The 26,735-nt window shown below is 33.4% G+C and overlaps 3 protein-coding genes, 1 long non-coding RNA gene and 1 pseudogene across 4 annotated transcripts; 1 reads left to right on the plus strand and 4 right to left on the minus strand.

Moving 5' to 3' along the window:
• Positions 1-2,118: 2,118 nt before the first annotated feature.
• Positions 2,119-2,650, minus strand: LOC137820745 (uncharacterized). The gene is made up of 3 exons (XM_068624981.1): positions 2,452-2,650; positions 2,230-2,378; positions 2,119-2,166 (listed from the first exon to the last, which is right to left on the minus strand). The coding sequence occupies exons 1-3, from the start codon at positions 2,648-2,650 to the stop codon at positions 2,119-2,121; spliced, it is 396 nt and encodes a 131-aa protein (XP_068481082.1).
• An 814-nt stretch (positions 2,651-3,464) lies between these two features.
• Positions 3,465-3,571, plus strand: LOC137823233 (small nucleolar RNA R71; annotated as a pseudogene).
• A 13,316-nt stretch (positions 3,572-16,887) lies between these two features.
• Positions 16,888-18,285, minus strand: LOC137820750 (uncharacterized). Its single transcript, XM_068624988.1, has one exon. The coding sequence runs from the start codon at positions 18,283-18,285 to the stop codon at positions 16,888-16,890; it is 1,398 nt and encodes a 465-aa protein (XP_068481089.1).
• Positions 18,286-18,349: 64 nt separating this feature from the next.
• On the minus strand, positions 18,350-20,214 carry LOC137821518 (uncharacterized). The gene is made up of 3 exons (XR_011082823.1): positions 19,876-20,214; positions 19,557-19,622; positions 18,350-19,465 (listed from the first exon to the last, which is right to left on the minus strand). It is a non-coding gene; the product is annotated as an uncharacterized lncRNA (long non-coding RNA).
• A 4,777-nt stretch (positions 20,215-24,991) lies between these two features.
• Positions 24,992-25,690, minus strand: LOC137820753 (uncharacterized mitochondrial protein AtMg00810-like). Its single transcript, XM_068624993.1, has one exon. It carries the CDS (start codon positions 25,688-25,690, stop codon positions 24,992-24,994), a length of 699 nt encoding a protein of 232 aa, XP_068481094.1.
• Between the last annotated feature and the right edge of the window lie 1,045 nt (positions 25,691-26,735).

Below are 26,735 nucleotides of genomic sequence, written 5' to 3' on the forward strand. Positions count from 1 at the left end.
ATTAGCCACACATACTTCTAGCACCTTCCATTCTCCCAATTGGGTTACAATTCACTCTATGGTGTTTTCCTCTCAATCTGGCACACTAGGGTTGAGCCTATAGCCCTCTATTTATCCTAGTTTTCTAGGATTAGGTTGCTTCCTGTGTCGCGCTAATGGACTAAATGATAAAAGATAAAAAAGGCCCAATCTTTCTTTGCATCTTTTTCCATTCTGGGACCTTCCAACTTTCTCTTTTTAGCTCAAATTATTCTCCTTTACTCTAAATCTTCAATCTTCCCTGGAAATCTTCAATTAACACCAAATTTTAGAATAAAAGGTTCTTATTCAAATAAATCTTATAAAAAATGTAAAAAGGTATAAATTCATAAATTAAGGATTATTTTATATGTAAATTAGCAATAAATCCTCATAAGTGCCTATATTTTAATATGAAATATTACTGAAATTAGGCACTTATCACTCTCCCCAACTTAGAATCTTGCTTGTCCTCAAGCAAAGTAAATGAATATATTTGAATTTAAATATCAAATAGATTAATTCACTAAACAACTAATCAAATTAGAAACTTATGATGCTTCCAAATTCAAATATATTAAAATATAGACACAAACAACTTCTAGGATCAAATCAAAACAAACAAATGACAATTCATCAAGGAATATCTTCTCATATTCTCACGGGTAAGTGTTTCTCTCTATTTTCACTGAATCATAACAAATCACAGTTGCTTTTTATTTCATCTTCAAATCACAAACATATTAGAAACATGAATCTTGAGGTCTTTTCCAGTGTTGTAATGAGGTCTAGCTTCCAAAAAATATTGGTTTTTCTTAAATAACAAAATGCACATCTTAAAGAAGAAGAACATACATACAATTCAATTATAGAGAACATATATGTTATCTAATTACCACTTTCTTTCGATGTCACCTTTTTCCTCTTTTTCTTTCTGACTTTTCATGATTTTCATGATGATTTTTTTTTCTATTTCTTTTTCTTCTTCTGTTTCTCTTTCTTTTTTTTCTTTTTTTTTTTCTTTCAATAATAGGAAAATATTCTTCCTACATTTTAACTTTTTGAGATTTCACAATAAGAACCAACCATTCCCTTTGGTATATGTATTTCATCTATGTTCTCCTTTCTTAAACATGCTCAAGGGTAGAAAAATATATCATCAAAGGTTAAGGTACAATAATAACAAAAATCTTGACCCAAAGGGGATACATAAAAAAAATGGAATTCTAATAAGATAAAGGTTGACTATTTGGTCCTGAGTTCCTAATTAACACAAACAAATGCCTCAATCATCTTCATGTTCTTTTATGATGTAACAAAAATAAAAATTAAGCAACCACAACTATCAATTCATCAACAAAACTCTCAAAACTATTTAAGGTTCACACACTCACTTGGTTTAATTGGCCTCATTCCTTTTTGTCCTGTCATTCTCTATCTTAATCAATCATCCTGTTAAATTTTCATGTATCATAATTTCAACTACATTTGAATAGGGATTCAATCTTTTTTTTTTCTAACCTGTGTCTAATTCATCTCATTATCTAATATTTAAACACAAATTCTTTTTTCCCACAATTCAAAATTAATATTCTAGTTTTTTTTTATTTGAGAAAAATAAATTAGAAAACAAACAAATTAAAACTGAAATTTATTTAAGAAAATTAATTCAAGACATAAAACTAACAAAACCAAATTTATTCAAATTACCAAATAAGAAAATAAAAAAAATAAATAGAAAACAAAATAACCGAAAAATAAAATAAAAACTAAACAGAAAATAAAATTCAAATAACTAAAAATAAAAGATAAAACCATATTTTTTTTTCAATCCTCTCTTCTTAAGAAATCATCCAGCTTTTTGTTAAAATCTTTATCTATAGTTTTGCTTCATTTGTTGGATCTGCCCCCTGAATAATAGAACATGTCCCAGGTCAAAATACATAACCTGCAAAATGATTACGAGGCATACAAGATTTTTTTATTTTTTATTTTTGAAAAATAAAATCAACAAAGGTAACAACATAAAACTAAAATGTGGACTGGGTTGCCTCCCAGTAAGAGCTCGTTTAACGTCATCTTGCTTGACACCTGTTTATTTCAAGGTGGAAATCTCTCTTTGATCCATCCTCTGTACACATTCTTCCCCTGCATTAAAATTTTTTAGACCACCAAAAAGATTTAAAGTTACCTCCTCACTTGAGTTCTAACTTGAAGTTCTCCTTTGTCAACATCAACTATGATTCTAGCAGTCTTCATAAAGGGTCTTCCAAGTATCAAGGGAACCTCCTCATCTTCTTTCATGTCCATCACAACAAAATCCACAAGGAATGTGAATTTATCCACCTTGACGAGAACATCTTCAACCACACCATATGGATACTTGATCAACTAACTTTAAAGTCATCTTGGTGGGTTTAATCTCCAAATCACATATTTTCTTCAGCATTGTCAAAGGAATTATATTTACGCTTGCTCCCAAATCCAATAAAGCATTGTCTACAAATAAAGCACCTACAGACACAGGAAGGTTAAAACTCCCTGGGTCCTTGAATTTTTTAGGCAAGCCTTTTCGAATAATAACATTGTATCTATCCTCCAACTCTATATTTCTTTCTTCAATATAGCTCATATTCTTTCAAAATCTTTCAAATGTTGAATCTTGCTTCAAATTTCTTGCAAAATAATTTTTAGGGAGCAATTTATCAAAGAATTTTCTTTCCTTCTCTTTTTTTAAAGGAGGATGAGGATATGATAAATTTTTTTCAAGAACACCTATCTCCTTATCACTTTTTTCTTCCTCACTTCTTTTCTTTTCTCTCTCTAACTCCTCAGTCTCATCTTCTTTTTCAGTTACTACATTATTGCAATGCTCTTTTGGGTTGGTTTGGTTGTCAACTGAAAACTGGCCACTTTGTATTTCTTCAAATTATTTGGCCACTTTTTCCATCTGGATCTCTATATTCCTAATCGTTGCCATGCTATTTTCTTCCATTATCACAAGTTTTGTTAGGGCGTCTTCAACTTTACTCATTTTTTCAAGCATGGATGGATCCTCAACTTCAGGTGAATTGTTCTGATAAGAACAGTGACCATTAGGATGATCACCTCCACAAAAATCACACCAGATTGATTGACTCTGGCTTTGAGATGAATGAACAACATATAAATGTTGGGGCAACTTATCCATTTGTGTGGTTAATTGCTCAATCTGTTGTGTCAGAATTTTATTTTGAGTCAAAAGTGCATCTTCTAACAACCCTTCCTTCTGAGTGTTTTGTCTATCATGTTGGGCTTGATAATCAGTTGACGTCAATGCAACAATAATCCTTGTCGCTTGTTCTACATCAAGAGTCATCATTGTGCCGCCAACTGCAGCATCTAGGAGCATCCCTGTGTCAGATCTGAGACCGGTGACAAATATGCTCAGTTGAGCAATATCTTCAAACCCATGATTTGGGCATTTTTTAAGTATCATTTTAAATCTTTCCCATGTCTCACAGAATGATTCATCTGCTCCTTGTCTGAACACAAAAATTTCAGACTTTACTTTGATGTAGCGAGAAATTGGAAAAAATCTTTGCAGAAATATTTCCTCTACATCCTTCCAACTAGTGATAGTGAGACTCTGATTTGGAAGTGATCTGAATCAATCCTTAGCCTTTCCTGCCAATGACAAAGAAAACAAGCGCATATAAACATTTTCAAGATCACCTGATTGAAAGCCCATTGTTCCCACTAATTCATAGAATGTAGACAAATGTGAACATGAATGTAGACAAATGTGAACATGAATCCTCATGATCCATTGCTTTGAATTGATGGGTAATGTTGAGAGTGAGAAAAGTGGGTTTTATTTCCAAGGCCTTGGCAGTAACAGGTATTGCAATACTAAAAAAATGCATTGGCCCTTAGTACATGACATAATCTCCAAGTGTCCTCCTTGGAGGTGATGCTTGTTCTGCTGCCATGTTGCTTTCTTCCTAAAACATATTAGTGTAGAGAAAAAAAAAAGTGTATTTTTTTTTCTTTTAAAAAAAATTCAAAAAAAATCTGAAGATAAAAATAAAACAAATTAAAAAAATCTGCAAAATAAAATAAAAATAAAACAAAAACAAAATAAAACACTAAAATGACTTTAGGAGAAAAATAACAAAAATATCCAGAGAGAAAAAAAATATAAATAATATAATAACTTACGTAAAATAAAAACTAAAAACAAGATAAAAGAAAACAAAAATAAATAAATAAATATAAAACAAAAAAAATAAAAACTTAAAAATACAATAAAATAACTAACTTAAACTAACAAATAAATACTATAAGTAAAATAAAAATAAAATAAAATAAAATAAAAAAAACCAAAACACAAAATTATAATTGCAATAACTAACTAAAATCATTTAAAAATAATGCAAACTTACGTAAAAATAAAACAGAAACTAGTAATAATAAATAACTAATTAATATAAATAAATAACCCTACGCAAACTCCAACTACTTAACTAAACGTAAAAACAAAAAAACTGAAATAAAATATAACAAAAAAATTAAAATAAAAATAAAATAAAATAAAAACAAACTAAAATAAATAACGTAAAGAAAAGGAAAAAAAACAACTTTCTTTTTAAAACAGAAAATCTATAAATTAAGATCAAATCAAATCTGTAATAAAATAAAATAAATAAAATCAAAACAAATCAAAATAATTAAAATATTTACAATATTTAGAAAATTATACTCCACAAATCAAAATTATTTCCAGCAACGACGCCAAAAACTTGATGACTTTTTACGACAAGTGCACCGCGTCGTTTGTCAGAAGTAATAATTGTCCCTAAGGACGAATATCAATCCCACAAGGAACAATGAATTATTGATCAATAAGAAAATAAACAAAGAATTAGTTGTTTCCATTGGAAAAATATGGATTAGGTTTTATCTCTCTCACCCTCAAATCCAAGTTGGAGATGCAAAACATCTACTCCCAATTTAAGATGATAAAGCCCAATAGTATTTTGTAATGGGCCTCTGTTGGGCCAGTTCTGCTTTTTGTAACCACCACAGTCTTAGGCATAGTTTACTTATATATACACCTACTTTTTGCTTTTTGCACCGTGTATTCATTTTCAAATCTTACGAAATACAATTCTCATATTTGCTTTTCATTCTCTTCTCTTTTTTCCTCTCTTTCCATTAGGATTCTTCGCGCTCAGTTCTTTCTTTCTTTATTACATCGCTTATACAGTTCTTGATATGTGAAACCTAGAATTCTCTTTGTCATCTCCGAGCAATCGTATTAATTATAGTTTTAGTAGTTATAAAAAAGTTAGAATTTTAAACAATTTTAAGTTAATATATTGTCTCCATGTTGTTTTTTTTTTCAAATAAAAGAGAATATGCTCTAAAATAATTTGATTTGTATAAAACACAGTGAAAAAGATTGGTGTTGACTCACCTTAAAAGCATCATAATTTTTTACAGAAAATTAAAAAAAACTATTATAATCTTTTTATTGTGTAAAAAAATTCAAGGAAACGAGGTCAAAGTAAGGAACTTATAACTTTAGAAAAATGCCATTTTCTCTTTCTCTCTCTCCACACACACACACACATATATATATATATATATATATCTCCTATTTTACCTAATTTTTTACAATTTTAGCACCTAGTTCATTTAGTACCCTGTTTAATTATATATAATTTTTTTAATTATACGATTCATGGTAAATAAAAAATATTATTATTATTTTGAGAAAAAACATTTTCCATTTGTGGTCAACAAGTAATGTAGAATGTAGAAAGTTTTTTTCATGCTTATTTGAATCAAGTGTGAAATATACAACATCAATTTAAAAAATGTGACATCTTTACTTTCAACACCTTTTTTTTTCTATGTTTACTTTCTACACCATTTTTTTCTATATAAGACATCCAACTGATATAGAATATTTAAAATAATTTATAATGTAAATAATATATTTTTTCTATTAATATCACGTGGAGATAACTTATTTATCCAATGCTTGTTAAATTGTTGTATATATAAACTTTATTCTTCATAAGAATTTGTACATATATTTTTACAATTTATTTATTATTTACGGTACAATTGTAGTCGAAATAAGATAAAAGAAAAGAGAACATGTTTAAAATTATAGGAAATGTTCATTTTTTTTCTTTCGGAATTTAGTAGGTATGTAAAACGATAAACTCCTCCTTTATTCCATACTTATAATCACTTAGATTAGTGAGAGTTACATTATGTTCTTCCATTAGATATTCAACGTTTAGGGTTTAGGGTTATCCCAGTTGCCACCACCAACAAACACCAGATTTTTGCGACATCACCTAATATAAGTTCCACATTCAAACGATTTTGAAAATTAAAATGGTTTATAAATGTTTGTCAGATATGAATAGTTACGACCTTGAACAGAATGTGTTTCATAGGATTATATTTCGTTATCCCATTGTTTTAAACAAAGTTTGTTAAATAAATTGGGACTTTGTAATTTGAGTTTCCTCTTAATGATGTTTATAGATGATTTTTTATAATTAAGTATACGATCAACCACATGGGTAAACCTTTTGATAACAACATCATGTTCTTGTTCTTCTATATAAAGATTTATAACTCTATCTTTATCTTGTAATTATTATACTTTCTGCACCATTTTTTCTACGTTTATTTTTTACACCATTTTTTTTTCTATACCAGGCACACAATTGATATAAAATATTTAAAATAATTTATTATGTTACAAATAATGTTTTTATTGAATGACATCTAAATTGTATATACATAATATTCTTTATTTTTCATAAGAAATTATACATATTTTGACATTTTATTTCTTATAAGCGGTAAAGTTGTTGTAGACAAGGGTGGGAAAAAAATCTGATTGAACCAAACTCCTCTATTTTTTTGCATTGTTTTGCTCCACTAAAAATTCATTTATCTAAAATCTGGTTTTTATTTTAATCCAAATTTTATAACATTCCTGATCAGATTTCCATTTTAGTTATACAGATTTAAAAAACGAAAATCTAAATTCCAATCCAAATTTTATTTGTTTGAATTAATCACGTTCTGATTTACTCTTCGTCTCTCGGCACAGATTACTTCTTACTCAGATTCTATAACAAAGCAATGCCCGTCATTTATTTTCTTTTTCCACGACATCACAGTGCCATTTCTATTTTTTTAGTACAGTACATGTTTTTATATAAGTTTAATATATATATATATATATATATATATATATATAAGGCAATTACAACCATTTTCAAAATTTCAAGTCAACTAAAGAAAGTAATTCAACTGAAATTTTTTGTTAAAATTAATCAAATTTAAATGAACATTTAAAGGTTCTAATTTTTAAAAAAATAAATTCAAGATTAATTAAAGTATTATAGGTAGATATAGTTAAGAATTTATGGAATATGTTATCTTTAAATTTTGGTATTATTAAATTATAATTTTATTATATTTATTTAATGTTTTTATAATATTAAAGTTTTTTACATATAACTATATTAATATTATGTTAATTTTTTTTTAAAAGATGAATTTGAATTTAAAATCTAATTTAATTTTTTTTTATAAAAATATGGATTTGGATTTTAAATCCATTCCAAATATTTAGATTTGGATTTATAAAAATCCAAATTAGTTTTATAAAAAGATATAGATTTGGATTTAAAATCTGATCCAAATATTTAGATTTAGATGACCACCTTAGTTGTAGTTGTAGAAATGAGATAAAAGGGGTGAAAATATTTAAAATTTTAGAATATAGTGATGTTTGATAAAAAATTTAATAAGAATTTTCAAATTTTGTTACTGTATAAACCTTTTTTTATTAAAAATTGTACCGAAACTCAACAACATAATGTTCTTATATAATATTTAACCTTAGACGAAACAACGTTATATCTAAGTTCTGTCTGAGGATATAAAGCTCTATTTTATAGGTAATTATTTTACTTTCTGCACCATTTTTTCTACGTTTATTCTATACACCATTTTTTTCTATACAAGACACAAAATTGCAATAGAATATCTAAAATAATTTATAAAGTAAACAATAATGTCTTTTTCTATTAATATCCAATGTAGATAACTTGATTTATCAAATGCCATCTAAATTGTTTGTATATGCATAATATTCTTTACTTTTCATAAGAACTTATACATATTTTAACATTTTATTTATCATATGCGGTAAAGTGGTAGAAGTTACATAAAAGAGGGGAGAAAATGTTTAAAATTTTAGGATATATTGATGTTTGGTAAAAAAATTAATAAGAATTTTCATTTCAATAACTTGATATTGAAACTATGCTTCCGATTTTTTATATACACTTAAAAAAATTAAATGTTTGCAAAATATTGATATGATGTAATATAAATTAAATAGGTGAAACATATAATATAAATAAAACATGGAAAAAGATAATATAATATAAATAAAACATGGGAAAAGATAATATAATATAAAGAAAACATTGAAAAAGTATAATTTAATTGAATATAATATAATGTGTAGTGTAAAAGTAAATTAAAAAACAAATAATATATAAAATGTATGCAAAATCTAAGGATATGTGGAACTAATATAAGTTTCACAAAAGATTTTGAAAACAAAAAGAGTTTATAAAAGCTTGTGAGATATCATTGGTTACGACCCTGAACATGATGTATTTCATAGGGTTGTACCCCGTTGTCCCATTGTTCTAAACAGAGTTTGTGGGATGAATTGTGACTTTGTGATCTGAGCTTCTACTAGTCTGCATGTTCAATCGGATATAGAGCTTTATCTTTATCTGTAATTATTTCTATACACCATTTTTTTCTATACAAGGCACATAATTGCTATAGAATATCTAAAATAATTTATAAAGTAAACAATAATGTCTTTTTCTATTAATATTCGATGTAGATAACTTGATTTATCAAATGTCATCTAAATTGTTTGTATATGCATAATATTCTTTAATTTTCATAAGAATTTATACATATTTTAACATTTTATTTATTATATGCGGTAAAGTGGTAGAAGTTACATAAAAGAGGGGAGAAAATGTTTAAAATTTTAGGATATATTGATGTTTGGTAAAAAAAATTAATAAGAAATTTCATATCAAGAACTCGACATTGAAACTATGCATCCGATTTTTTATATACACTTAAAAAAATTAAATGTTTGCAAAATATTGATATGATGTAATATAAATTAGATAGGTGAAACGTATAAAATAAATAAAACATGGAAAAATATAATATAATACAAATAAAACATGGAAAAACATAATACAATATAAATAAAACATTGAAAAAGTATAATTTAATTAAATGTAATATAATGTATGGTTTTAAAATAAAATAAAAAACAAATAATATAGAATTTATATGCAAAATCTATCTAAGGATATGTAGAACTAATATAAGTCCAACATCGAAAAGATTTTGAAAACAAAAAGGGCTTGTGAGATATCATTGGTTATGACCCTGAACATGGTTACGACTCTGAACAGGATGTGTTCCATAGAGTTGTACCCCAGTGTTTTAAACATAGTTTGTTGGATGAACTGTGACTTGGTGATCTGAGCTTCCTCATAGTGACATCTGTATCTGACAGACTCTGTAATTCTTTTTGTAAAACTTTTCAAGTTTTGTTACTTACGGTCAAATACATGGATAAACCTTTTGATAAAAAATTGTACCGAAACACACAACATGTTCTTAAATAATATGTATCCTTAGATTGGTAGAACACAATAATGTTTGTTTCTCTTAATATCCGGTGGAGATAACTTGATTTATCTAATGTCATCTAAATTGTTGTATATACATAATATTCTTCATTTTTTATAAGAATTTATACATATTTTGACATTTTATTTATTGTTTTTGCTCTCATGCTTGCTCTCTTCTTTTGTGACCCTTCATTATCTTCTTCGTGCCATTGTAAGTTCATTTCGAGCTCTCTTTCTTTTTCACCATTGGTTTATATATTTGTTTTGTTTCCCTTATTTGTTTGTTTTCTTGTATTGGCGAATGTCACCATTGCTCTGTCGTTGTTGCCTCCGTCATTGTTGCCTTAGGGTTTAGGGTTTAGAGTTTTAAGTTTTTTTTTTAAATAAAAAATTATATAAGAATGTGGCTATTTACCATAACAACATTTATAAATGGCATTTAAGAATGCGGCTAAATAGTCATCTTCTTATCTCTTGTATTTACGACTACGTGTACAAGAAATGCGACTATAAAGTCGTCATTTTAAATAAAAAAATAGTCGTCTTTTAATATTTTTGCACCAGTGATAATAAATAAAACATTAAAAACAGTATAGTTTAATTAAATATAATATAATGTATGGCGTAAAACTAAATTAAAAAACAAATAATATATAATATGTACACAAAATCTATCTAACGGTATGTGGAGCTAATATAAGTTTCACATCGAAAAGATTTTGAAAACGAAAAGGGTTTATAAAGACTTGTGAGATACTATTGGTTACGATCCTGAACAGAATGTGTTCCATAGGGTTGTACCCAATATTCTGTATGAGGATATAGAGCTTTATCTTTATGTGTAATTATTTTACTTTCTGCACCATTTTTTCTATGTTTATTCTCTATACCATTTTTTTTCTATACAAGGCACACAACTGATATAGAATATCTAAAATAATTTATAATGTAAACAATAATATTTTTTTCTCTTAATATCCGGTGGAGATAACTTAATTCATCCAATGCCATCTAAACTGTTGTATATGCATAATATTCTTCATGTTTCATAAGAATTTATACATGTTTAGACATTTTATTTATTATATGCGGTAGAGTGGTAAAGGTGATGTAAAAGAGGGGAAAAATGTTTAAAACTTTAGGATATATTGATGTTTGGTAACAAAATTAATAAAAATTTTCATTTCAAGAACTTGATATTGGAACTATGCTTCCGATTTTTTATTTACACTTAAAAAAAATTAAATGTTTGTAAAATATTGATATGATGTAATATAAATTAAATATGTGAAACATATAATATAAATAAAACATAGAAAAAGATAATAATATAAATAAAACATGGAAAAAGATAATATAATATAAATAAAACATTGAAAAAATATAATTTAATATAATATAATATAATATAATATAATATAATATAATATAAGAGGAATCTATATTGCACATATTTGGGGGATTTATCGAATGTCATCTATATTGTACATAAATTATACTTTTTTCCTTGTTTGATTTATATTATTTAGTTTAATATTTTTTTTTCACTTTTTAAAGTTAATATATATTTTTCTTAAATTTAGCGTCAATAAATTTTATTGACATTTTTCAACTGAATTACAAAGAATACATTATTTAATGTTTTAAAAAAAATTATTTAGGTTAATTTTAAAGGAAAAGAAGATGGTAGATGTGTTTTGGTACAAATTTTTATCCAACAAATTCTCTCGGTTTAGAATTCTGGAAAACATGGGTACAATCCCATGAATGGTAACCAATTATATCTAACAAACATTTATAAACTCTTTTTCTTTTCAAAATCTTTTCAATGTGGGACATACATTAGGTGTTGTCATTGGGAAAATCTTATGTTTGTTTGTGGTGGCAAGTGGGATGACCTCTTATACGCAGGGGTATGTTGAACAGAATGAACCTCAGAATGTAAGTGATTAGAAGTATGGAAGAAATGAGAAGTTTATCGTTTTGCATAATATAGGTTCAATTTGTGAGCTGTATAACAAAAGCAGTAATTGTTAAAGTAACTCTATACCTGCTGTACCGGACGATCGTGACGTGCACATTAAATAAATAAACATAGTTACACGTGGAAAATAAACAGTTATAACTTCCATTGAATGAGTCAAACACATTTTGTATAGCACTCCCTTGATATCAGGAAGCCACCAGACATGACCCAGAGACCACTAAGCATGTCTTTAGCATTCGGTTACTTGGCCCACACAGCCAAGGTCCATGTCAACCTACTAAAGGATCTTCTGAAAGGAGGAAAAAGTACGTTTTTCATACTATTAGAGAAACCTAACAAAACACTAGCACTGACTTGAGCGTTGGAGTGCAATCGAAGGTACCCCGCCGACCGGTCGAAGCACGCGAGAAGAAAGAAAGATTTGAAGAATTGGACAGCTAAGGACACGGAACCCATTGCGTATCGACGTGGATCAATATTACTCAGCCCCTAACATCCATACAGGTACAATTGGCGCCCACCGTGGGGTCAAATAATCACTTTTCCCAGGCCTAAGGATTCCAACAAGTGAAGATGGTTTCAACAGCAAACAATACCAACAATGACAACGCAGCGGAAGAACATAAGATGATGCTCCAAACACAGATGCAGGAGTTGCTTCAGAAAGGAGTTACTGACCAGTTGCGTCAGGAGGAGGAGAAGAAAAGACAGGAAGAAGAACGCCAACGGCATGCAGAAGAAATGGCTCAGTTAAAGGAGCAAAACAAAAGATTAATGGAAAGACTCGAACAGTCTGAACGTGAAGGACATTCACGTGCACCCACACCACCGCCACATCAATCTGGGGCAAGGGCAATAGCCTAGACAGTGCCTCACACATCACTCGTCCAACAAACCCACCAAAGTGTGAAGCAGGTAATCCCAAACAGAGTAGCAAACCCAAGGGGCCATCCGTTTACGGATGATATCATAGCCACACCTCTCACTAACAAATGGAGAGGTCTAACCATGAACCTCTATGATGGTTCCACGGATCCGAACGAGCACCTGAATATCTTCAAAACACAGATGACCCTCTACACGATTGATCGGACGGTGTGGTGCAAAGTCTTTCCTACATCTCTCAGGGAAGGGCCTCTCGGATGGTTTTTTGACCTTCCCCCTAATTCTATTGCCAGCGGTATGCCACAAATAGACCTCATCAGACGTCCTCCATGTCCCTTCTTAACGTCAAACAAGAAAGAGGAGAATCCCTAAGAGCTTTTATGGACAGGTTTAGTAAAGTTTGTATGGGCATACGCAATCTGAATCCAGATATAGCTATGCATCACTTAGTTTTCGGCCATGCTGCCCGGAAGGTTCATAGAAAGCCTTATCAAGCGACCATCGTACAATATGGACGAATTGAGAACAAGAGCGACAAAATTCATGCAAATTGAAGAGCATGTCGATTATCATCGAAAACGCATGTCGAGAACACAGACAGAAACAAGGGAGTTCGTCCTCCAATAGTACCGGCCGACTGAGACCGATATCACCCCAATAGGGGTCCCCACGTCCACAATTATACACCGTTGGTCGTACCCAGTGGAAAGATTTTGGATGAAGCACTACAAACTGAACTGATCCCAGCACTGAAACAGTCACAGACTCCTCCCAATGCCGATACGGGTAAACACTGTCAATACCATCGCAACTACGGTCATACGACCGAAGGTTGCCAAGCATTAAAAGATAAAATAGAAGAACTTGTCCAGGCCGATCATCTTCGCAAGTTTGTGAAGACAACAATAACCACACCCAGATCGCCCCAGCGCGATCCTGATTCCCGATAACGTTCGGGACGAAGTGAAACAGTCACCTACTACTCCCAATGCCGATACGGGTAAACACTGTCAATATCATCGCAACTACGGTCATACGATTGAAGGTTGCCAAGCATTAAAAGATAAAATAGAAGAACTTGTCCAGGCCGGTCATCTTCGCAAGTTTGTGAAGACAACAATAACCACACCCAGATCGCCCCAACGCGATCCTGATTCCCGAGAACGTTCGGGACGAAGAGACGGCCGAACCCGCTACGATCATCGACGCTCAAACATAAGGAAACGAAGTGAAAGTCCAGTCAGACGGACAAGACCCAAAAGTGAAAGTCCCGAGCGTAGAAGTCGAACTAAGCAGAAAGTTCGTGAAGTTATCAATACAATCGCCGGACCAGTGTCTCTCGGCGTACCTCCTCAAGAGGTTAGTTACATTGCAGGTGGTTTTGCAGGTGGAGGATGTTCCAATTCAGCAAGGAAGAAGCACTTAAGAGTGATCCAATCCGTCCATTTGGCCTCCACACATCGCCGACCGCACATACCGCCGATCACATTTACTGATGGCGATTTCACAGCAATTGATCCCGCTCAGGACGACCCCATGGTCATAACAGTGGAGATAGACAAGTTCGCAATCGCTAAGGTCTTGGTGGACCAAGGTAGCTCGGTCGACATCCTTTATTGGGAAACATTCAAGAAAATGCAGATTTCGGAGGCAGAGATACTGATGACATTGAGCTCTTCTCTTTTACGGTTTTTGTGGTGGTTTGCGGAAGCTTCAATGGGTTGTAGGTGGATCAAGGCTCTCCTAGGAGTATCCTCTCTGATAGAGGTCTTGGTCAATGAGTATGTATCGGGCGGCCTACTGTTTCATCGTTTTCTCCAAGTGCGGGTCACATACTCCTTCGGTTAGGTATTGCTTGATAGGGGTCATCCAGTTAAGCTGAGTATCGGTTGCCATGCATTCTTCGGCACCAACACTTGGTTTAACCAGGATCACGTGTATGACCGGTCGATGGACTCCTTTCTGTTTGACAGTAGCCAATCTTGATAGAGCGTCCGCCCGAGTGTTATTTTCCCTCCGGACGTGTTGGAACGAGATTTATTTGAACCTGCTTAAGAGATTTTTTACAAAGTGAAAATATTGTTGAAGCAAAGTCTCCCTTACCTCATATTCTTCAGTGAGCTGTCCGACGACTAGGCAGGAGTCGCTTTTGCAAATTAGAGTAGTTATCTCTAACTCGATTGTCAGGTGTAAACTTGCAATTATTGCTTCATACTCGGCCTGATTATTTGAAGTTTTAAATTCAAACTTCATGGCTTGTTCAATAACGATCTCTCGTGGTCTTTCGAGTACAACTCCCGCTCTGCACGAACGACTGTTTGAAGATCCATCTACGTACTATGTCCATCGAGATGTCTTCTCTTCGGTCGGATAAGGAGTGAGTTCTGCTGTGAAATCAACAAGTGCTTGGGACTTAATGGCCCCCCTAGGTTGGTATTCGATATGGAACTCTGACAATTCGACTGCCCAACCTATCATTCGTCCGGCTAGGTCAGGTTTTGTGAGGATCTTCATAATGGGATAGTTAGTTTTAACTATGACCCTATGATTCTGGAAATACATCCGCATCCGTCGTGCGGTAATGACCAAAGCTAGTGTGACTTTCTCTACCATTTGGTATCGGACTTCCGCGCCGTGCAAGACTTGGCTAACGAAGTATACCGGCCGTTCCTCCATTTTGATTTCCTGCACTAGAACAGAACTTACCGCTTCGTTGGAAATAGCTAGGTATACTATGATAGGCTCGCGTGTGTTGGGTTTCTAGATGATCGGTGGTGATGCCAGGAATGTCTTAAGCTGGAGGAAATTCTGCTCGCATTCATCTGTCCATTCAAACTTAGTTGTTTTCTTCAATAGTTTTATAATAGGTCTCATTCGTTCGACAAACTTAGGTACGAACCGAGACAATGACGTAAGACGACCAACCAACCGCTGAATCTCTTTAAGTCCACTGGGACTTCTCATTTCTGTGATTGCCTTGCATTTTTCTAGATTAACTTCTATGCCTCGATGGGTGAGCATGAAGCCTAGGAATTTTCCACCTTCTACGCTGAATGCGCACTTTCCCGGATTTAAGCGCATGCGATATTTGCGCAAGGCCTGGAAAACTTCTTTCTGATCGGAAATATGTTGTTCGCATGAATCTGATTTAACGACAATGTCGTCAACGTATACCTCCACGTTCTGTCCGATCATATCGTGGAAAACGTGATCCATTAATCGCTGGTATGTGGCTCCGACATTTTTGAGGCCGAACGACATGACCTCATAGAAAAAATTGTCGGAATCTGTTCTGAATGGTGTCTTCTCCCGGTCGCGATGGTACATTTGTATTTGATTATACCCTAAGTAAGCATCAAGGAAGCTTGAGATTTGGTGTCCGGCCACGCCGTCGACCAGTCGGTCGATAGTAGGTAGAGGATATGAGTCCTTCGGGCATGCCTTGTTAAGGTCTGTATAGTCTACACACATTCTCCATTTACCATTCGCCTTCTTGACCATTACAACATTGGCCAACCACGTTGTGTAATGGGCCTTCTGAATGAAACCAACTTGTACTAGTTTATCAGTTTCCTCTCGTGCGGCCTTACGCCGCTCTTCACCTAATTTTCTTTTCTTTTGGGCGATCGGCCTAGCTTCTTTGTAGACAGATAATCGGTGGGTGATAACATTTGATTTTACCCCTGGCATATCTGCAACGGTCCAAGCAAAAAGTTCAGCATTTTTGGTTAATGTCTTACCAATTGCTTCTCGATCGTCCGACTTGAGGGACGTTCCCATGTGCGTTTTGCGGTCTTTGTCACGGAGGAATATGGGTTGAAGATCTTCCCCTGGTTCCATCCGAGGATCATCCAGCCGGGGGTATAGGTCGACCAGAGCAACCAAGTGCCTTCTAGATCCTCTTCCTTTAGAACGTCTTTCCGACGATTGACCTCTCCGTTATGGGGATCGGTCGGTCGATGTGGTATAAAGCCTTCGGATTGGCTCTAGTTTCAGGCTAGCTACATAGCATTCTCGCGCTATCTTCTTATCTACATGCACTATGGCTATATTCCCATTGACCGAGGGGAATTTCATGGCTAAGTAAGAGGTTGAAACAATGGCTTTTAACCTGTTGATGGATGGACGACCGAGCAAGATATTGTAGGATGTATTAGCATTGACTAGCAGGTATCGTATGTTAATAGTCTTGCTGAGGTAGTCATCGTCGAATGTAGTGAATAGGTCAATGAATCATCTTGTATCTACCCTTTCTCCTGAAAACCCAACTATATGTTCGTTGTAAGGCTGTATCTCTGCCTCCGAAATCTGCATTTTCTTCAATGTTTCCCAATAAAGGATGTCAACCGAGCTACCTTGGTCCACCAGGACCTTAGCGATTGCGAACTTGTCTATCTCCACTGTTATGACCATGGGGTCGTCCTGAGCGGGATCAATTGCTGTGAAATCAGCATCAGTAAATGTGATCGGCGGTACGTGCGGTCGGCGATGTGTGAAGGCCGAATGGACGAATTGGATCGCTATTAAGTGCTTCTTCCTTGTCGAATTGGAACATCCTCCACCTGCAATGTAACTAACCTCTTGAGGAGGTACGCCGAGTGACATTGGTCCGACGATTGTATTGATAACTTCACGAATTTTCTGCTTAGTTCGACTTCTACGTTCGGGACTTTCACTTTTGGGTCTCGTCCGTCTGACTGGACTTTCACTTCGTTTCCTTATGTTAGAGCGACGATGATCGTCGCGGGTTCGGTTGTCTCTTCGTCCCGAACGTTCTCGGGAATCAGGATCGCGCTGGGGCGATCTGGGTGTGGTTATTGTTGTCTTCACAAACTTGCGAAGATGACCGGCCTGGACAAGTTCTTCTATTTTATCTTTTAATGCTTGGCAACCTTCGGTCGTATGACCGTAGTTGCGATGGTACTGACAGCGTTTACCCGTATCGGCATTGGGAGGAGTCTGTGACTGTTTCAGTGCTGGGATCAGTTCAGTTTGCTGTGCTTCATCCAAAATCTTTCTCCTGGGTACGACCAACGGTGTATAATTGTGGAAGCGGGGACCCCTATTGGGGCGATATCGGTCTCGGTCGGTCGGTACTATTGGAGGACAAACTCCCTTGTTTTTGTCTGTGTTCTCGACATGCGTTTTTCGATGATAATCGACATGCTCTTCAATTTGCATGAATTTTGTCGCTCTTGTTCTCAATTCGTCCATACTATATGGTGGCCGCTTGATAAGGCTTTCTGTGAAACTTCCTGGCAGCATGACCGAAGCCAAGTGATGCATAGCTATATCTGGATTCAAATTGTGTATGCCCATACAAACTTTACTAAACCTGTCCATAAAAGCTCTTAGGGATTCTCCTCTTTCTTGTCTAACGTTAAGAAGGGACATGGAGGACGTCCGATGAGGTCTACTTGTGGCATACTGAGTAGTAAACTTTAATTCCAAAGCATCAAAGCTGGCAATGGAATTAGGGGGAAGGTCAGAAAACCATCCGAGAGACCCTTCCTTGAGAGATGTAGGAAAGACTTTGCACCACACCGTCCGATCAATCGTGTAGAGGGTCATCTGTGTTTTGAAGATATTCAGGTGCTCATCCGGATCCGTGGAACCATCATAGAGGTTCATGGTTAAACCTCTCCATTTGTTAGTAAGAGGTGTGGCTATGATACCATCCGTAAACGGATGGCCCCTTGGGTTTGCTACTCTGTTTGTGATTACCTGCTTCACACTTTGGTGGGTTTGTTGGACGAGTGATGTGTGAGGCACTGTCTGGGCTATTGCTCTTGTCCCAGATTGATGTGGCGGTGGTGTGGGTGCACGTGAATGTCCTTCACGTTCAGACAATTAGAGTCTTTCCATTAATCTTTTGTTTTGCTCCTTTAACTGAGCCATTTCTTCAACGTGCAGTTGGCGTTCGTCTTCCTGTCTTTTCTTCTCCTCCTCCTGACGCAACTGGTCAGTAACTGCTTTCTGAAGCAACTCCTGCATCTGGGCTTGGAGAGTTTGGAGCATCATCCTATGTTCTTTCGCTGCGTTGTCATTGTTGGTATTGTTTGCTGTTGAAACCATCTTCACTTGTTGGAATCCTTAGGCCTGGGAAAAGTGATTACTCGGTCCCACGGTGGGCGCCAATTGTACCTGTATGGATGTTAGGGGCTGAGTAATATTGATCCACGTCGATACGCAATGGGTTCCGTGTATTTAGCTGTCCAATTCTTAAAATCTTTCTTCCTTCTCGCGTGCTTCGGCCGGTCGGCGGAGTACCTGCGATTGCACTCCGACGCTCAAGTCAGTACTAGTGTTTTGTTAGATTTCTCTGATAGTATGAAAAACATATATTTTCCCCCTTTCAGAAGTTCCTTTAGTAGGTTGACTTGGGTCTTGGCTGTGTGAGGCAAGTAACCGATTGCTAGAGACATGTTTAGTGGTCTCTGGGTCGTGCCTGGTGGCTTCCTAATATCAAGGGAGTACTATATAAAATGTGTTTGACTCATTCAATGGATTTATTTATTTATTTAAGTTATTTAATGTGCATGTCACAGTGCCCGACCGGTACAATGAAGAAAAGGAATTTTGCTCTACATTATATATTAACTTATCTAACCATGACAAATGATTAAGGCTTTCACTCATCATGGTTATATAGGGCACGGTTAAAACTTTTAGAAATTTAAATGTTTACCACATAAATAGCAGGACAGGGAACATGCTAGAAGGAGAAAGAAAGATTACATTCAAAGCATTAGTTGCTTTGTCCATTCATTAAATCAAGCTTTGTTTGTCAGCACTCCAAATGTCCTCTCACCTGGATTTATTTACATTCAAGGATTTCAGTGACAAATAATGACAAGAGCAAAGGTATAAACAAGTCATTATTCTACAGAAAAATTATATACCTGTGGGATCCACCTCCTTTGAAAGCTTAATAGTATTAGAAGTTGCTATGTCTTGGTTGAATTAGGCTGTCAAAGAATCAAGTATAGCAACAGTTAAAGTCCATATGTATCTTAACACCATCACCACTTGCTGACTAATATATAAATAAACATTTCAACAAGGTAATCAATTACCCATATCACCATAGAAACAGAGAAAGGAGAGGTAAAAGTACAAAACAAAAGAGTGCACTAAATGAAATAATAATGCAGCATCCAATCAAGTTATTCAATAGGAAGAGTGAGAAGAAATTAAGCAAACACAGAAAATTTCTTTTACCTTCTCAACAACGTAAGATCGAACCATATTTTCAATGTCTTCGACAATATCCTGGTGATCCATCTACATCACGACTGAGAACTTCCATACCTCTTTAATTGTGAATGATCATCTACAATATTATTAAGAGGAAACTTAGTTTCAGATCACAAATTCGCATTTCATCTAACAGATTTTGTTTAAAACTCTTGGATCACTGGAAGATGTTTCATTCGTCGTATACTTCTCGACTCCACCCTCCACACTCCTCAGCTTCCTCTAACTCTTCCCACATTCACCAAATTCACCAAAACCTACCCGAATACTTTTTTAACCCAAATCACACACCCGCCAGGCCCACCAACGATACAACAACGCCCAATTCAACAATGTGTATTTTCTTTTTGTATAGTCCAGAGCATCACCTATTTAATTTATATTACTTTATATCAATGTTTTCCAAACATTTAATATTTTAAGATTATATAAAAAATCAATATTCCCTAAATTTTTAAACATCTTCTCCCCTCTTTTATCTCACTTCCACCTCAACTATACCGTAAATAATAAATCAATTGTAAAAATATGTACAAATTCTTATGAAAAATAAAGAATATTATATATATATATATATATATATATAACATTTTAGTAAGCATGGGTTAAATCAAGTTAACTCCACGGACATTAATAAAAAAAAATTATTGTTTACATTATTAATTATTTTAGATATTTTATATCAGGGTATGCCTTATATAGAAACAAAAGAATGGTGTAGAAAGTAAATATATCTAATTTTTTAAATTGATGTTCTATATTTCACACTTGATTCAAATAAGCATGAAAACAACTTTCTACATTCAATATTAGTTGTTGACCAGATATAGAATTTTTTTTTCTTCAATAATAATAATAATATTTTTTATTTACCTTTAATCCTACTTATACAATTAAAAAATTATATATAATTAAACAGGGTAACAAATGAAATAAGTGCTAAAATTGTAAAACAAAATAGGTAAAATAAGAGCTTAATATATATATATATATATATAATGACATTTTTCTAAAGTTCTAAGTTTCTTCAATCTACTTTGTGACATCGTTTCCTTTAATTTTTGTACACAATAAAATAAATAATAATAGTTTTTTTTTCTGTAAAAAATTATGATGCTTTTAAGGTGAGACAATACCAATCTTTTTCGTTGTGTTTTATATAAATCAAATTATTTTAGAGCATATTCTCTTTTATTTGAAAAAAAAACAACATGGAGCCAATATATTAACTTAAAATTGTTCAAAATTCTAACTTTTTTACAATTACTAAAACTATAATTACAATATACAACCTAATTACCTGAAAGTGATAATGGATCACACAATGACAACAACTTGTAGTTCATGGCATAAGATCTTATCGGATTAGCGGAAGGATTGAAGATGGACGAGGAAGAATAAAAATAGACAAAGAAAAAGATGAACAAAGAATAATGAAAATAGACAAAGAAGAATAAAGGAGAAGGAGTTCATAAAAAGGTGAAGAAATTAAAAAGAGTGATTCATTAGTGTCCTAGAATTATAACAGTCATAATATTTATATTAATTAAAATCAATATGGTTTATGTGATAGTTAACATATGAGAGATAAGGCCATGTTGTTGAGGGGGAACTAAAGATGAAGTAGGTTATAAATGATAACAAAGAACGTTATCAAATAAATGACAACCTTAATTAAGTGTTGCTGGAATTATAGAAATTCACAGGGTTTAAATGAATTAAAAAAAGGGGTAAATATTATATATTAAATAGAATCTGATTAAAATTGAGAAAAACCTTTAGATTTAGACAACAGGAATTGTATTATTGTATAAGAATTTCAACATCTCTAAAATACTTCATTTTAATTTATTTTATTCTTTGCTGACAAAGAAAATAGTATCTAATGTAATAAAAATTTATAATTAAACACATGTTTAGTCTTGTGTTTGCTAAAAGAAAAAGTAACATTAATACATCAATGTGCAATTAACCTCATGTCTTTGCTAAAAAAAAAATAACATTAATACATTAATGTGCAATTAACCTTGAATGGGACATTTTATCCTTTATTTTATTTTTTTCTTTGTAAATTTTAAATGATTAATATTATTTTTAAGAGTTGATGGTTAAAGACATGAAAAGACACATGGGAAGAGTAACTTCCTCCAACATGTCACTTTCAAACCTATGTGATAGTTGCAACTACTTTCATATATCACTTTCAAGTGCATGTGAAAGTTGTAACTATTTCACATAGGGTTCCACTATGGGTCATACGACATAAGTTTTGAAATTTATGTCAAATCCTATGTGGTTCGACATAAAACTTTTTGTTTTATTTTCAAATTTGTCAACACACTTTTTTTTATGTTATGACTAAGGATGTCTGACATAAAAACTATGACGTAAATTACCCATTTCAACCAATGATAAGAATATTGTTGTATTCATTTAACAATCTTGAAAAATGTTTATACTTCATATACCTTGAAAAACGTTGATTCTCTTTATAGTGAATGAACCTTATGATAATTTAGATCACACCTTACAAACCTTGTTTGTTTAGTCGAAAGTCATTATATTCCAAAGAATACTCAGTTTTAACCACGAGTGGTTGTTGTAAAAAAATACTCTTGGTTTTTAATCAAGAGTGGTTGAGTTCCAATAAATAATCAAGTTATTAGTTAGGAGTGACTAAGTTCCAAATAATACTTAGGTTATTTTTAGTTAATAATAATTGAGTTCTAAATAATACTCGTGTTGTAACTTGCAGCGATAGTTTGCATAATGAAATTCAATCATTTGATTAGGAACTAAACATAGTTTGCACTATCAAACTAACTAGTATAAAATTTCCAACATAAATTTTTCTTTCCTTTATATAATGTTCATTACATATTATCACATTGCACTAACGAAAGAATGAGAGTTTAACAAACTAAGTTTTTCAACAAAATTTGATAGATCATATGCCATATAAAATTATTGTTTGAATATGCAACATACGACGATACATTGTGAAAAAATTAAATTTAAAATACACAATTCAACCCTCCCTTCTTGTGTATTTGATTAGTTTTCATAGCCAAACATCGAGGTTGGCATCATCAATATTGGGTTTGGGTGATTAACAAATCCTTCATCATCTTCCAAGGTCATCTACTCCTCATTTGGATATCCTTGACTATTACTAAGTCACCTTCACAACTGAATTTCATCAAATTTTCCTTAATCTAAAAGGTATTTGATGTAGAAGAATCACCTACCTAAGATCCTTGTTGAAGCTTACCTCATGTTGACCAAGACAAAACCTTTTGAACTTGTCAAGATTTTAGTTAGCCTTTTCTAGAGCCAACAACTCCTTATGATGAGCCAATTTCATTCAATTTTGCTTTGCTCTAAATCGTTTAACTTGACTTTGTTGTCCTTTTATTTATCTTCTGATTGCAGGAATCCAATCTTTCATAAGGACATCTCAGTAAACAACTCAATGTTCTTTGTTTAGAGGTCTTTTATTGAAGTGTCCGTATATAAAAAAGTTAGCCTCCAAGCTCCATGAACCGAACAATTCTTTCTTCATATTTTTTAGTTTAGTCAAGGTTCCACCTCACACCAACTTAGAACCCATTGAATGGTTGAGTATTAGCACTTGAGTTTGTATCCTGGCACAACCACATCATAGTTGGCAATATATCGGTACTCAATGTATAAGAGTGCCAATATATTCACTTACAAATTATAGGCATATCACGTCTTTATTGTGCTTTAGGGTGTACCTGCATGTGTGTCTCAGTGGTAAGTCTTGAAATCACACCCTCCTTACTGCACTGCCATTGTTATTTGGTCTTAGTTAAGTTGTGGTCAGTATGTAGTTGGTTATATTAGTTTACAAGTATAAATTTTGAAATTCATGTTTTTTTAGGATAATGGAGGGACATGCAAGTGAAGTTGATGATTTAGTTATGGAGCATAAGGTCTAATGGAACAAAATCATAATTTGTTCACTACACATCATGATTTTTATTTTTCATGACTTTTTATTTCCATTTCATATGTAGGTGTTTAGGCATTATTGTAGGACAAGTTTTTTGGGTGTAGTGAATAAGAGTTTAACTCATGAACATAAGAGTTTAATTCAATCAACTCAATTTGCATGGCTAACGTTGTTGGGTGACAAGGTAAAACTGAGTCAAACACTACTTAGGGAGTTGTGTTCTAGGTGGGTGGAGAGGAGACAAAGTTTTGTCATAAGGTTTGAAGTTGTGTCATTGTCCTTGTTAGATGTTTGTTTAGGTTTGGGGTTGATAGGTGTGGGAGAAAAATAGACATGCACAAAATAGTAGACGAAACTCATACTATGACTTTATTTGAAACTAATAATGTAATTGTGAAGATGATTTTTGATGAAATTATAAAGTTTGACAATGATGGTTGCGTTGAGGACTTATGTAGCTTGTACATATTGTTAAGGCTTTCAAAGTTTTTACTACCAAATAGAATGGGTATTGTTCATTCTGGGTTGTTTAGCGTTTTGGAAGATTTAAGGAAACTAAATAGGTTTAATTGGGGGATTGTAGTTTATGAGTACTTGGTAGATAGTTTGTGTTCAACTTCTATGTCTATTAGGAACGAATCAAGTCAATCACATATCCACATTGCTGGATGTGTGTACTTATTACAGGTACTTTGAAATGTTTATGGTTATATAATTTAGTTGATATGTGTAATATAATTCATATTTTATTGACCATGATTGAAATTTATAATATTCATGGTATATAGATATGGACATTGCAGCATTTGTTCTCATACAAGACAAAAGTGCATCCCACAACAATTAAATTTCCTAAAAGTTTGAATTGGATGGACTTTAGACTCATGACCATGAAATTGCATATGCTTTGAAAAACAATTTGGTAAGGCATTCATTTCAATTAAAATATGTAGTCAAATATTGTTGTTGTTAATGTAGTATGCATTGATTTACTTTTGTCATTGTTATTTGCATAACCAGGTAATTATTCATTTGTATGTGTCTCAGGAAGTGTGTAATGAAAGAAATTGTGTGCCTTACCTTGTCTTTGCCTTTTCAATCAAATCATGGTACTTTAAAACAATTAATGTTAATGTGATGCACTGATATGTCCAGATCCTCCAGCAAGAAAGTAACCCATTGAACTTCACAACAAGTTGCAGCTAACGCACGGTATTCTGCCTCAAAGGAAGACCTTGATACGGTGTTCTGTTTCTTGGTTTTCCATGATATTAGAGATTCTCCAAGGAAAATACAGAAACCAGTGATTGATCGACGCGTCAAGATGCAAGATGCCCAATCAGAGTCACTGAACGCTTTGATTTGGATATCTGTGTCTTTTGGGTCAAAAATGCCTTGAGCAGGGGAGGATTTGATATACCGGAGAATTCCCTGTGCAGCTTGATGGTGTTGTTTTGTGGGTGCTTGAACAAATTGACTTAGGCATTTAACAATAAAACTGATGTCAGGTCTTGTGTTCACCAAGTAAAGCAAGCGGCCAATGATCCTTCGATATGCGGAGACATCATGCATAACAACTTGTTCAAACAACTTTTCATTTTTCTTGACCATAGGTGTAGAAACTGGTTTCGCACCAGCCATCCCTGCATCAGCTAGTATTTCAAGAGCATATTTCCTCTGGCAGACGTGGATCCCTTTCTTTGTTTTAGCAATCTCTAAACCTAAAGAAAAATGTAATTGCCCAAGGTCTTTGATGGCAAAAACTGCATTCAAAGAACTCTTAACAGCTTGTATCTCTTTCATGTTATTCCCAATAATTAGTATATCATCAACATATATGAGAAGTGCTGTAAAAGTGTTCTCAGTTTTTCTAATGAACAAAGAGTTGACAGCTTTTGAATGAGTGAAATTAATTGAGTAAAGAAAGGTAGTAAGTTTATCATACCATTGCTTGCTTCAAACCATATAAGGATTTAGTCAAGCGACAAACCTGGTTTTCTTTTTTAGTGGTGATCCCGGGAGGAATGTCCATGCAGACTTCCTCTTGTAAATCCCCATGCAGAAAAGCGTTATCCACGTCTAGCTATTCAAGGTGTCAGTCCATAATGGAAGCAACTGCAAGGATGCATCGCAAAGTGGTGAGTCTCGCGACTGGTGAATAGGTCTCCATGTAGTCTATTCCTTCCCATTGTGTATATCCCTTCGCAACAAGACGTGCCTTGTACCTCTCAATCTTCCCATAACTCTTCTCTTTATTTTGTATACCCATTTACATCCAATGGGAGTTTTGTTTGGAGGAAGATCTGTGATTTCCCAGGTTCTGTTGAATTCGAGCGCTTTTATTTTAGATTCCATAGCCTTCAACGACTTAGGGTGTCCCTTTGCTTCTTCAAAATTTCGAGGCTCGATTTGTGATGAAAGGGACAAAGTGTATTTTAGCTATTTACAAGATAGTTTATTGTATGAAATGACAAAATCAAGAGGATAATGTACCTTTGAGTTTAGATTCTTATTGCATGGTGCAACCATCATTTGGTGATGATAATCTTCCAGATAAGTGGGTGGTCTCCTAATCCGTGTGGAACGCCTCAGATCATCATGAATAACATTGTTCTCGTTTTGTCTCTGTTCTTCTCGTTCGAAATGGCTCTCTTCGGGTTGTTTAAGACCATCATTCAAATACATCATAAAATCGTCTCCTTCTCGAGTAATGGGCTGACTGGGTTGACTATTCCTATTTTTCAGATCACATAAACTAGTTTCATAGAAAACAACATTTCTAGATACATAAATCTCTCTAGAGTGTATGTCAATGACAATATAACCTTTCACTCCTTGTTTGTAACCA

The sequence above is a fragment of the Phaseolus vulgaris genome, chromosome 9 (genome assembly GCF_000499845.2).
Source record: "Phaseolus vulgaris cultivar G19833 chromosome 9, P. vulgaris v2.0, whole genome shotgun sequence".
Lineage (NCBI taxonomy): Eukaryota > Viridiplantae > Streptophyta > Magnoliopsida > Fabales > Fabaceae > Phaseolus > Phaseolus vulgaris.